We start from the raw sequence: 13,127 nt of genomic DNA on the forward strand, positions 1-13,127 counted from the left end.
CTATGAGCGTATGAGGGGTCTCTCACAGATGAGATAAAATGGTGCGATGGTCTTCAGTCGCCATATCTCGGCCCGAAGTGAATACGTAACGACCCAGTTTGTCTTCTTATCCCGTCTTCACAAAAGCTGATATGTCGCCGTTAATAGAGGAAGGGAGGAGACTTGCTCATGAAAAATAAGAAGAGCATGCAAGAAAAGCTACTGTAAGATATCATTTGCTTTCAGTTGGCTGCTATCATTCCAATGTTTGATGAACCCGCATCAGTGATGCACTGTCCATTAAACAAAATACTCCTGTTCATTAACCTTTATTTACTGTTGTCTACAGGGAAATAGCTTTTTCTATTTATTTTTCTTAAACTCCCGAAGCTCCTCCAAACACATTCACCAAATCACACTTCCTGTATTACCCTTGCCGCTCGCTTGACACTTATCGGATTGATACTTGTTTTCTCCTTCTCCTTTCACTCCGTTTTCTGAATGCTGGACAACTCTACAGTAACCTCATCAAAATCTAAATTAGTTTTGCACAAAGTGCACTTTAAGCAGAAGTCAGGGGATGCTCACAAATAAATCCCCCAGGCAGCAGACATCTAAAAACCTGCTACTCGCGTGAAATAATTCCTTTGAAAAACAAAAGCGCCCATAGACCAGTGTCAAACACTCTCAAGTGCATCTCTTAGCAGTATAATATGAAGACTTTGTCAACCTCTTTGCATGTTGTGTAACATTGATCTGCTAAAATAAATATGGGCTGGTACAGGGTAAAATTTCATTGACGGAACACAAAATCCTTGTTTTGTTCATGTATTTATCAAACAACTTAAATACAAATACTTTATTGTCTAATACTCGCCAATAAACAAGTTTTCTAACACCTAGATTGATTGGCCTTCTCCCTTGAGGTAGCCATCATACAACTCTCTCAGGTGGAGGATGAGCTCCTCCGTGTTTTGTCCAGTGAGAGCAGACACGGGGATGACTCTCTGAGTGACGCGGCTCTTTAGAGTCTCTAGCTTCTCCCGGGCCTCAGATAGGTCCATTTTGTTGGCTACGATAGCCTGAGGCCGCTGGGACAGACCGGGCTCATACTGGTCCAGTTCATAACGCAAGTGTTGGAGCTGGGCCCAAGGCTCCGGTACCGACAGGTCCAGAACAAAGAGGAGGAAACGACAGCGTTCTATGTGACGCAGGAAGGAGATGCCCAAGCCTCGATTTAAATGGGCTCCTCGAATGATGCCTGGGATGTCAGCGACTGTTTAGAGCAAAGGTAAAACAAACAACACATGCATCACGCTGCGTATCACAAAAGCTGACAATTACCCAAGGAAAGATTTAATAAAATGCGGCTGCAAAATAACAGGGAGAATCTGATGTCAGTGGACTGCTTAAAAGCAGCTACCTGCAACTTGCTCATGATCCCTGTACTGTACAATCCCTACGTGTGGGTTGAGTGTTGTAAAAGGGTAAGCAGCCACGGCCGGCCTCGCATTGGAGATGGCTCTCAACAGGGAGGATTTCCCAGCATTTGGAAAGCCAACCTGAGGGCATAGAGACAAAAACAAACAAAAAAAAGCTCAACAGATCTGCAACACTGTGAAGCCGTGTAGCACACTTCTCCTCAGAAATGGAGGCTTCCTCTCACCAGTCCCGCATGGGCCATGGTGCGCAGCTCCAGTTGAAGGACGCGCTCCTGGCCTTCCACACCCGGGGTTGCTGTCATTGGGGCACGGTTCTCGTTTGACAAAAAGAATCGATTTCCCTTCCCTCCAGCCCCTCCGAATACAGCCAAATACTCCTGGCCATGAACAGCAAGGTCCACTATGGTTTCACCCTGCTCCTTCACCACAGTTCCTAACGGCACCTTTGATGAACCAATATCACACGAGAGGCTGAATGAGGCAAGAAACCCGATGCTAAAGAAACTATGAAGAAAAACTTGTTTCATGATCAAATGCATGGACTCACAGAAATGTAGGTTGTGCTGCCATTCCGACCGTAGCAATTCTTGCTGCGCCCTGATTGGCCATCCTCTCCCTTGTACAGAGGAACTACTTGTGCCAATGACTTGACTAACCGGTCAGCTGAAAGCGTGCAAATAAAGAATATACATAAAAGCAGCGTGTCAGAGCTTTCTGTGTCTGTTAAAAATCTGTATCACAGCGCAACACATTTCCATAGTAACAACTGTGACATGTACTCTGCTACAGATGACCTAAACATTGCTTGGAGTATATAAGATACCCCCTCTAATTTACTGCAAGTGAATTTCTCTGTGTGACAAATCAATATCAAGTTAATAGGGGTGGCGAAAATAATTAAATCTTAGACTCACTGTGATACACCCTGGGAGCAAAAATAAAAAATCATTCCAATCAAGACAGCCAGCGGGACAGCTCTAACACGTTATAAATGCATTGCCAAATAATTTTATGATACCTTAACTGCACTCTATCACTCCATGAAGATTAGCGGAAAGCTTGACATGTGGTCCAAAAAAAAAAAAAAAAAGAGGAATGAATGACTGCTTATTGTGCATAACAGGACAGCGTTGGCTAGAATTTTGTTGTTTTTTTGTCAGTGATTCGTGTGTATGTTGGCATCTGTGTTAATTTACCACAAGTATGCTGCAACAGGGACGTGGTTCTTTTCATCTAGGTTTTTTTTTTTTAGCGCTGGAAAATATATCAGCAGATATGAAACACACATGGCAAAGTGATAAATGTCATTATGTGTCGCTGTAACCTACTGACCTTTAATGATGATGCTTCCTCCATCACCTCCGTCGCCTCCATCCGGTCCTCCCCACTCTTTTCGGGGCTCACTGTGGAAACTGCAAGCGCCTTTACCGCCCGAACCGGCCATCAGCTTCACACGTCGATGGTCCACAAAGTGACGGGTCTGAGGGTTACAGTAAGAAACGCAAATGACCTTGCTTTTTTTCCTTTAAAACCGTCTACCAAAGCACGTTCACAGCATGGTGTGTGCCAGTAGGTGCTCCACTGTGTGTAAACAGCAAACTCACTCATGTCAAGCACTAACTGAGTAAGACACTCCAGTTGAATTGAATAGATCCGAACAAAAGACGGGAAGAATTTATAATAATTTAAAAATTACGTTAAACACTTACCAGTTTCTTTTCAGACATGTCCCCCTTCTTCGGGGTTCCTCGGACTTTGGCGCACCGTATCGTGGAGGTGCCGACATCTCTGACACCACCTGAACGCCTCCACAGCGCTGACACTGGAGAGCAACTGAGGCGGAACAAGCCAGACTCGTCTTTTCCGACCTCTTTCACCATACTGCACCTTGATAGTATCTCCGAGGAGAACCAGCGAGGTGCTTTAACTCTCGACAACACTGCCAACATTGTGCCGTCCAACTGGCAGTTATAGTTTGACACCAGCTACCGGTGGTTGGATCATGTCACCTCGACCGTTTGCCTGAATAAATATCGCCGTCAACAAAACAAGCGGAACGGGATGCTGGCGGAGTATTAAATCACATAGTTAGTTAAATCATGTTGGCAGTTTACGAAGGACATAACCTAATGGCTCTGACATCAATAACACAACACATTTAGTAACGACACACAAGGTTTGTTTTTGTCTACGGAACCCGTGAAGGGACGTGGAGTGTAAGCGATTGATAAATACGGAGTTTCTTCGATGTTCGTGACTTGTGCTCTACCGCCACCTTCTGTTCTGGAATGTGCGTTACGGGTTTTCTGTACATTTCTCATATCAGAATTTGAATTCCTCAAAACTAAATGAGTTTAACATCGTCCAGTGAGGTCATCAGGTTACTTGTCCCCATCGTGAATAACATTCTCATTCTTTTGAGTACCCTGCAATGCTTTGGCTCACTCTTAAGTATCAATATTGCCATTGTCATTAGCACAGTGATAAAGGACAACAGTTGTAGGCTATGTCTGCAATCATGACCTTACAAGGGCTAAAGTTTTCAGCTGAATGATGAGAAAAAAACTGTCCTGTTCCTTTAGCAAAATCCTGTACATTATATTTATATCAACTATTTCAATGAGTGAACAGTCACCTGAATGACTTGTTGCTTGTTTGGTTGTCTTGATAACATTGTTTTCTTCAGTCAGCAAATTATGTTAAATTACCAAGGATTATGATGACAAGTTCAGGTCAAAAACTTGAGAATAGATCATATTCAAAGCAACACATTCATTGTGATGATAATAACTATTATCAAATACGCCTCCTGACAATTTCTTGACAAATCCAGGCACACAAAATGTTAACGTCAGTTTATCTTTATATAACAAAGAGTAACAAAAGACAGCAGAAAAGATCAGGCAAATGCAGTCTTACAATAGATAACATTCATTTTTGGACTACGCACATAAAACTTGACACGCTCATTCTCTAACATTTGAGCAAACATACACACGCGCACACACACACACACACACACACACACAAGGCGTGCCATCCACGAGTGATGACACACATGGAACTGGAAAAGACTTGCCAAATGTGTTCAGTTCACAGTAACATGAGACACTGGAAACAGTTCATTATAGTTTAGAGAAGTCTGTGATTGTCAGTGTTGAGTGTTACATAGTTATTTAGCTGTTTGACAGCCAGGTATCTGTTCTTGATTACCCCTGCAAAATGACTGAAACTTTTATGCTATTCTGCCTCTGAGGTAAGTTGAGTTTCAACAGAATACTGCAAAGCTGGACCCTCACAACCACAATCATAATTACTGTAGATGGATGGGTGGATGGATGGATGAAATGATTGTTTTTACAACTGTAAACTACATTTGTGTTATTCCAAACCTTATTTCCTTCACTGTAGGTCAAGAATGGCAATAACATGTTTTCACTGAAAAGAAATACAGAAGCTTTACGTTTCCGATGATAGACTTGACGTGTTCTGTCCAGAAGTCACATAAACACATACAAAACATTCTTAAATATCACACCAGTGGATATCTGCAGCATAACATTGAATAAGTTGACACAGACCAACCACTGCCTTTTCTTTTACTGCACACCAAGACATGACATTGGCAAAGGGGTTGGTTCATCACTGGATCCCACCTCAACATGACTGACGGGATGTATTGCAGTTATTAAAGTGAAGGTGAAGGACAGGTTACTGCTCCTTTCCTGGGTTGCTTTGGCTTTCAGAGGTTCACGTCTTAAAAGGAGCCTGAATCACACGACAATACAAAAGATCGGACAATACACACACTGCAACTGCACAATAAAGTGCAGACAAGATGGGAATTAATTCTTAAGCAAAAATCCTCACTGAAAGTCATCAGACACGTCTCAACTCTGCACATAACAACAAGTCTCTGCAGAGGAATGCAACTGAAAACAAATTGTCAAAAATACTACCACGATGAAGGATTATCATGGACAATGACACACTCTTTAATTTTCAGCAGTCTGCCGTCTACCAGGCCTATTGCCTAAGTGAGACAAATGCAGAGTGACTACACTTAACGTTAGACCTCACAGCAACACATCACAGTTTGACTAACAAATACAAACTTCCTGATCCTGTCGGGTTAAAGGACAGCTCCATATTCATGAAAACAATTTGCCCTTTCGTGACATAAGATTCTCAACCAGAAATTAAAGCAAGAACTGAACATAATTTTAAAAGCATATCAAGGGAGATTTCTTTCATGGCTAATTTGCTTTCATAGCCGAATAGTGTCACACACCACCAAGGTCCTGCCCTTTACACCAGATAAAATGAATATGAATATCATGAGACTTGGGGACATGATACAGAATAGTGACAGAGAAAATTAAAAAAAAGAAAGAGAAGTTTAGCTACAAGTGGCTGGAGCAGATCTATGCCTACACTGCTCCTTTTTAGAACCCTTTTTTTTTTTTTAATCCTTGTGGAACATTATTTGTCCCCAACCTACAAGCACCTTGACTTTCTATAGGTGGCCAGTGGCGTTACTTCAACCAACCCTGTGGTAAAGCGGGAAAGCATTGCCTTTGCCTAGATTACTTAAATATTTAAAAGTGAGACTGATGGTTGATGAAAGGATAATAAATCTGAAGCAGCCAGATCTTCTAATCCTGCAGAAGCCGAGCTTATTGTCGTCAAACGGTTCGGTCACACATGTTCTTCCAGGAGCAAACATTGTGGCTCTTTAGTGCTGATAATTGCCGTACTGACCCTGAAATGTAAAAAAAAAAAAAAAAAAGAAAAAAAAGATTACAGCTGAGACCCAACATTTTATGTGATGTATTGTTACACTACAGCTAAAACCAGAAAGTTTGTTTTGAAGCTGAACCAACTGGAGCATTTTAACACGAATCAGCAGATTTTATAGTGTTTTAATTATTTAAGAAAGAAGGAAAGAAAGCTGTGATTCATTGATACAGTTAAAGCATTTAGAGAAGAGTGAATCTAAATAGTGTGCCGTGTTCTCATCCCTCTACCCGCTTAAAAATGGTTGCCTGTACATACCTGTATTGTGCACAGATTTTTGGTCAGAGTATTTGTGTCAAACAAACAAACTAAAAACAAACTATTCTCTTGAATTCTAAGTTGAATAGTCAAAAATCATTGATTTATTTCCATCTAAAACGAGCTCAAAACGCAGATGGCGTTCCTCTTTTTGGAAATATGTTTATTGGAATGACACATGTACCTGTTCATAGGTGTAGGGCCGCGGTGTTTGCGGCCCAGGGCCTCCCTGGGAAGAACGATAGGATCCATACTGTTGGCTCTGACCCTGCTGATACTGGGAATACTGCGATGATCCTCCCTGGCTAGGGCCTGTAATGCAAGTTAAGTTCACGTGTTCATTTGTTTCAAACGCATTTGTTCATGTTTGTACAGAATGTACTCAATATGACCGTATGAGTTAGTCGCACCGTATCCCTGTGGCTGCCCGCTGTAGCCTTGCTGAGAGGCGTACTGCTGCTGGCTGAAGGGCTGCTGCTGCCCAGAACTCTGCTGATACGGCGGCTGCTGTTGACTGTACTGAGCATTACCTGAAGGTATGCACACCAGTTATGCTTTTCAGATATTAATAGCGAGTATTTAACACCTTATTAGAGTTTTGTTTGGAAGCAACTGAACAAAGTAAGTTGGAAGTTGTGGGAAAACATAAGTTTTTAAAAAAATAATTAGGCAAAAATAATTGTTACCTGCTTCATAATAATGCTGCGAAGACTCATCAAACGACCTCTCGTAGCCTTGTTCAGCATATGATGACTGCTGATAGGAGTATTCCCCATGACCTGTACAGAACACGATTCAACACATGCAAAAACTCCTCGGCTGAGGAACAAAAAATCCGCTGACATACAAAAAATAAATAAATCGTTTCCAAACTGAAGCTTGTGATACTTGTGAAAAAAACAATGAAACGCATCAACTGCACGCCTCAAGGCATCTAATTTCAAACTCGTACACAAAAGCCACACCAAGTAACACCCTGGAAGAAGCTTACATCTCTCCTCCACTCAATATTGTAACAGCACTCGCTGAAATCTGAAATTTCGGCACACCAAAGGGGTCAGTATGGACACAGACACAGAATTGAGACTAATGTTGAACTTTTGGTCAATCTGGCATGAGCCTGTATGAATGTGCAAAAAGGAAATGGCATGTATCGAAGTGGGGTTTTGTGTGTTTGGGAGCTGTGTGTATGAGGTTTATGGATGTGCATGATTACCATCAGGGTAATACTGCAGGTTTATGGGCTCGCTGGAGCTCTGAGTGTGTCCATACTGCTCTCCGTAGAACTCGTCTTGTCCCATGTACTGCTGTGCAGATCCTGCAAGACAGGCGACACCACGATTGGTTAAACTGGGGGACTAATTGGCTGCTGAACTGGACAACAAAGGGGCTATTATTTAGTTGTGTTTATACGTATGTTTAAATAAGTGGCAGGGACTTTAATCTACCGGCTAAGATAATAATAATAATAATAACGATGAAAATGGGTCAAAACTCCAGGAACCGAATGAATGAATGAACGCGTACTATTGCACTGTTAGTTAATAGCTGCCGTGTTGTTGTTATTGGGGGCTATCGAGCGGCTTATGGGCTTTCTATACACGCATCTAGTGGGATAACTTAATCGACGCGTGCCGCTGCAGCACAGCAATGCAATAATACGCGTTCATTCATTCGTCTTAAAATATTGGTGAAATAAAGACAGATAATGCCTTATTTAGAGGCTGTATTGTCAATGCCCTGTTCTCTCCCGTTATATGGATATATGCGGATCTCGAGTAATCTAAATATCTTTCGAAGGACGAAGACTTTCACCAAACTGTTATCGTGAGTAGATGTATTTTATGCCAGAAATAAGGTCCAGGTGTAAGAAAAACAAAACTTTCCCTTTAATAAGAAATACTAAGATCATGGAAGATTTTTAAAAAAATACTATTCAAAGTGAAGAAATGCACTCAGGGAGAATCCGATTTCTGCTGATTGGTGGTGTGCAGAAACTCCAGATTCCACTTATTCTCCTGTTCTCAGAATTTTATTCAACCAAGTTAGAAAACCAACAGAACTCTTCATAGGATGCAACAAATACCCCTGTGGGATCTAATCCCCCTTTCAAACGGCTTGGTTTCCAACAGAAGCAAACATCAGAACATATGCAACAACTGCCAAACAGCCTCATAGAAGCATATTCTTCCAGATGTGACTAGCAGTAGATGACAGAAAAAAAAAACTAGCAGCCGACTAACCAAAAAACTAAGTACCAAAGCTTAGCTATGAGCACAATAATTCCACAAAACGGCTCTATTTTGATGTTCTTCATCCAGTCATGCAAGGATAATAATGTGCCAGAGTGAACGAGGACTGATAACCAAGGTCCGTTGTCCTGGAATTAACATCCAATCCTCCCATTTGAAAATTACACCATGCCTCATCTACGCCCCTCAAATGACATAACAGGACAGAGCTGAACTCTTACTAGCTACATAGCAAGTGTTTTACAGACACAGAAGTCTCATGTGACACAAGTACCACATACACAGTCTGCACTCTATGTACGATTAAACAATTATACCATACTACTCATCAAGAGCTTCCACGGCAAACATAGCTTTCCTGACCCTTTTACAACGTGCTCTTAGCAACTTGGAAACTTGCTGAAGATTTCACTCTTGTCGGTTTCATACACATACACACACCCATCAATGTACATTAGCACTCAAACACAACCCAATGAACCCACTGAGCTGGGTGCCATATCATATTAGCACAAGAACATCTTCCCACCTACCTTGCTGAGAGGAGCGGTAGGATCCCAAGGGCCTCTGGGACATCATGCCGTTTCCTTGACTGCCCTGACCCATCATGCCCATTGCCTGCTGTCCCTGATAATGTTGGCCCCCAGCCTGGACTGAGGAGTAGTGTGGGTTGGCAGATTGTTGGTGCATCATGGAGACTGGGAGGGAGGTGGGATTATTGGGGGAAGGATCTTAATCATTCAACTCGGTCGACATGTTAGCATTCACTACACAGCAGTCTCAAATGTGACCCTGGCACAAAGGTTTGTGATTAAGCAAATAAATAAATGTGGGGGGAGATCCATAGTGATCAGGACACAGGGAAAAGCCAAAACAGTTCCACAGCTGCCAGGGTCTTAAAGACAAAAAGATTTGAAGTAACACTTTCAAGGTGTTGCTCAGAAGTATAAATGCAAACAACAACAAAGAAAAGGGGAATAAACATATATACAACTAAAATACATGGACATCCAGAGGGGGAGTGGCTGCATCTCAGAGTAAGGAGACAGATTTTAGGAAGACTTGAAAGCAAGAACAGAGTAGGCAGGACATCTCTCCGATGAACTGAATGTGGAATTTACTGACTACAGAAATGAAAGTAAAAAGTTTTAAGTTAGATCATGGGGGCATTGGTCATGAATACATTAGGAAGTAACTCAAAAAAATGCCCAACTGTTTTATTCTGAGCACTTTCATTTCGTCTAAGTGACAGATTTTACATCAAACTAAACAACAAAAATAATCTCGCATTTTTAATAGTATGGGCTTTGCTGTGCTCAGTTCGTAAGCCTGAGAGAGTTCTCCTCTACAACGATGATGTATGACCCTGCGTAATATGCTAATTAAAACAGAATGTAATGAAGTGTCAGTCTCATAAACCAATGTTTAGTTCAGAATAGAACATAGAACAAGTGAGACATTTTGATATTTTAGTTAAAAATATTAGGGCCTCTTGAATTTGAAGGTGGCAACACATCTAAAAAAAAAAAAAAAAGAGTTGGAACCGGGCCGTGTTTTCCACTGTGCAGCATCCCCCCTTCTTTTAACAACAGCCATAAAATGTGTGGGAACCGGAGAGACCAGCTGATGGGCCTTTGGGAGAAGAATATGGTCCCATTATTGTCTCTTGTCTGATATACAATTCTAGCTGCTCAACAGTCAGGGGTCTTCTTTGCCTTTTTTTTGCATTTCATGATGAGCCAAATATCTCCATCGAGTAACAGTTCTGGCCTGCCAGCTGTCCAATGATTCGCCATTTTGTCCAGCAAGAGACGATTCAGGTTTGTCGGGTGCTGGAGCTGCCATCAGATCAGAGGCCAGATACACCCTGGATGGGTCACTTGTCCATCACAGAGATGAACAAGACAAACAACCATGCCCACTACACTCTTGGGGTTGATTTAGAATCACCAATTAACCCAACATGCCTGTTTTTGGATTGTGCGAGGAAGTTGGAGTAGCTGGAGAGAACATTTAAACTCCACACAGAAAGGCCCCAGCTGAGATTCAGACCGGAAACCTTCCTACTGGGAAGTTGTTAACTACTACACCACCCTGCAGCCCAACATGTGCAAACCATTGCATTGTCTTAGTTTACATTTTACACAGCCACTTCTTTTAAAAATTGGAGTTGTTTTAAATTAGCCCAATTCCTACTGTTTGAACTTGTCTACACCTGGCTCACCTTGGCTGGACTGCATGTTGAGGTTGCTGCGTGAGGAGGAGGAAGAGGATGAGCACGTGGCAGAAGAAGAGGAGGAAGACCCATAACCAGGCCCGGGGCCCTGGATCATGCTGCCCTGGGAGGAGGGTGAAGCATGGCTGTAGCCGGAGACCAAACTACCATAGCTGCTGCTGGAGGGAATAGTCGACTGCACCTGACCAGACTGTTGCATGGGGGCATGGCTGGGGCCTGATGACACACATGCACAGTCAGAGCAGCCAGCACATGTTCGCATGTGGTGCCACATCATGTTTATCATGGTCCCACATTCAGTTCATCCTAAAAGGAAGCTTGCGTGGTTGTAAAATTGTTGAGTGACGAATGCTAAAGACGCAGGTTGTAATTAATTAGAGCAGAGAGAAAGAAGAGGTCGCGGTAGCTGCAAGTGAATCCAGCTGTCCATGGCTTAACACAAATGGACAGATATCTGCAAGCATTGGGGTGATATAGAAGAGGTGCACTGATACAGATAGAATGGGCTTTCATGCAGTAAAAGCCAGGATCAGACAAGCACACAAGTCACGGTACACAAAGCAAACTGTAACTGTGTGACTCCATAGCAGTTTTCTGGCTTTATGTGGAAACAATGCTCAGGTGGACCAAAGTTTAACAGTAAAATGCACATTTGTAAATTACTCTCACCATTGCTCATTTGACTCTGCATCATGGATGTGGGGGGCAGTCCTGGTGCCATGCTGTCATTAAGGTTGCTCGGAGCATGTCCCCCACTCTGGCCCATCCCCCCAGGAGCCATGGACGAATTGTGAGTTGGAGGCTAAAAAAGGAGAAACACGCTGTATCAGTTATTTGCAGTAGCAGTCACAACTGCATGAATTTGAATTTCCCTTTCTTTCTTTTGCTCATGTCTCATTTGACTCATTGAGTCTCCCATTAATCTACAGCACTGCAGGCTTCTGAAACCACACAACAAACTTACCGCAGGTAGTAGAGACTGCATGTTCTGATTTGAATCTGCTATTGTTGCCAAGTAAACAAGATTCCTGTGCAGAATCTGCTGATACCTGTCAAAGAGGAAATTTCGCACAGCTTTACACGTGCCAAATGTGACCTTTACAAGGCACTATTAGGAATAATACATGAGACTTACTGCGTGCATTCAGCTGTCTTGCCTTTGCTTTGGCAATCCATAATACATTGTATTAAATGATGATTTTCATCCAGCATCTTTAGGAGACATAAACAAAATTTCAGTCCACAGCATCTCAAATGCATGGAAAAATGTCCATTAAAATACGCCGTCCATGCATTGTTCTCCTGTTTTCTTAAGAACTCTTGGAAAAAATTTCTGGGTCACTTTTTTCTCCTTCTTTGATAATAATCATGATGGAGCCAAACTGGGATGCATGACTGGGTTGGTTTAATTAAAGCAGAAAACGGTGTCTTCGAGGAAACTGCCAGACACCGACAAACCCAGCAAAGGTGTTGTGCTTTTAAATTCCTGGAAAATAAGTCTCACAATCTAAAGCCGACTCCTAAATATTATTATTCGTCCGACAAGAATCAGTGAGAATACAGCGTCACCGGGAAACTTGGATCCAGCCTGAGCTCAAAGCGGTTCACCACCGCCGTGGCTTTGTTTGGTTCGCACCTTCAGTTGACAGCAACGTTGCAATACCAGTTGCCATTTCTTTGATGTTCGCCACAAGCCACTTTCTCTGCACGGAAGGTGGATCGCTCACACTCCCGTCCACATCGAAATATCTACACATAAATGACGCGACGCTTTATGGTTTTTTACCTTTTGAATGGTTTGCTGTGTCACCTCCCCTTTACTCCTGGGGCGCACCGATGAAAACGCCACCGACATTTTGTCATATGGGAAATAAAAGCGCTCCTTTTATTCTAATATTTATTATCTTGAGCGCAACCCTTCTATTTGGCAACACAGTATCTCCATTACCGGGAAGTAGGGGGGCTGTCAACGCCATGATGTGCGTCTCCAAGGCAGGCAAATTGGAATGAACTTTATTCGTGTGGACGAAAAGAGAGATAACATTTTACAGATAACGCAATTTATGATCTGCATCCAAACAATGGCCCCGACAATAAACTGTGACATGATGAAAGAACATCCCTCTCCCTCAGTTTTTGGTATAGCCCAGACAGTGAGTAGCC

The 13,127-nt window shown here is 42.5% G+C and overlaps 2 protein-coding genes across 4 annotated transcripts; both read right to left on the bottom strand.

The window, feature by feature from the left end:
- Positions 1–794: 794 nt before the first annotated feature.
- mtg2 (mitochondrial ribosome-associated GTPase 2) lies at positions 795–3,651 on the bottom strand. Its single transcript, XM_075475731.1, has 6 exons — positions 3,131–3,651; positions 2,754–2,901; positions 1,969–2,084; positions 1,646–1,864; positions 1,403–1,541; positions 795–1,255 (listed from the first exon to the last, which is right to left on the bottom strand). The coding sequence occupies exons 1-6, from the start codon at positions 3,368–3,370 to the stop codon at positions 879–881; spliced, it is 1,239 nt and encodes a 412-aa protein (XP_075331846.1). The 5' UTR covers positions 3,371–3,651; the 3' UTR covers positions 795–878.
- A 615-nt stretch (positions 3,652–4,266) lies between these two features.
- Positions 4,267–12,923, bottom strand: LOC142389791 (calcium-responsive transactivator-like). 3 transcript variants are annotated; one of them, XM_075474892.1, is made up of 11 exons: positions 12,751–12,923; positions 12,100–12,176; positions 11,929–12,013; positions 11,634–11,766; positions 10,953–11,180; positions 9,262–9,426; positions 7,693–7,794; positions 7,163–7,255; positions 6,887–7,006; positions 6,661–6,788; positions 4,267–6,183 (listed from the first exon to the last, which is right to left on the bottom strand). In XM_075474892.1, the coding sequence occupies exons 1-11, from the start codon at positions 12,817–12,819 to the stop codon at positions 6,157–6,159; spliced, it is 1,227 nt and encodes a 408-aa protein (XP_075331007.1). In that variant the 5' UTR covers positions 12,820–12,923; the 3' UTR covers positions 4,267–6,156. The 3 variants fall into 3 exon arrangements, with proteins under 3 accessions (XP_075331007.1, XP_075331008.1, XP_075331009.1); XM_075474893.1 differs by lacking the exon at positions 7,693–7,794 and having other exon boundaries at positions 12,751–12,922; XM_075474894.1 differs by lacking the exon at positions 10,953–11,180 and having other exon boundaries at positions 12,751–12,921.
- Between the last annotated feature and the right edge of the window lie 204 nt (positions 12,924–13,127).

Source organism: Odontesthes bonariensis, chromosome 10 (assembly GCF_027942865.1).
Source record: "Odontesthes bonariensis isolate fOdoBon6 chromosome 10, fOdoBon6.hap1, whole genome shotgun sequence".
Taxonomy (NCBI): domain Eukaryota; kingdom Metazoa; phylum Chordata; class Actinopteri; order Atheriniformes; family Atherinopsidae; genus Odontesthes; species Odontesthes bonariensis.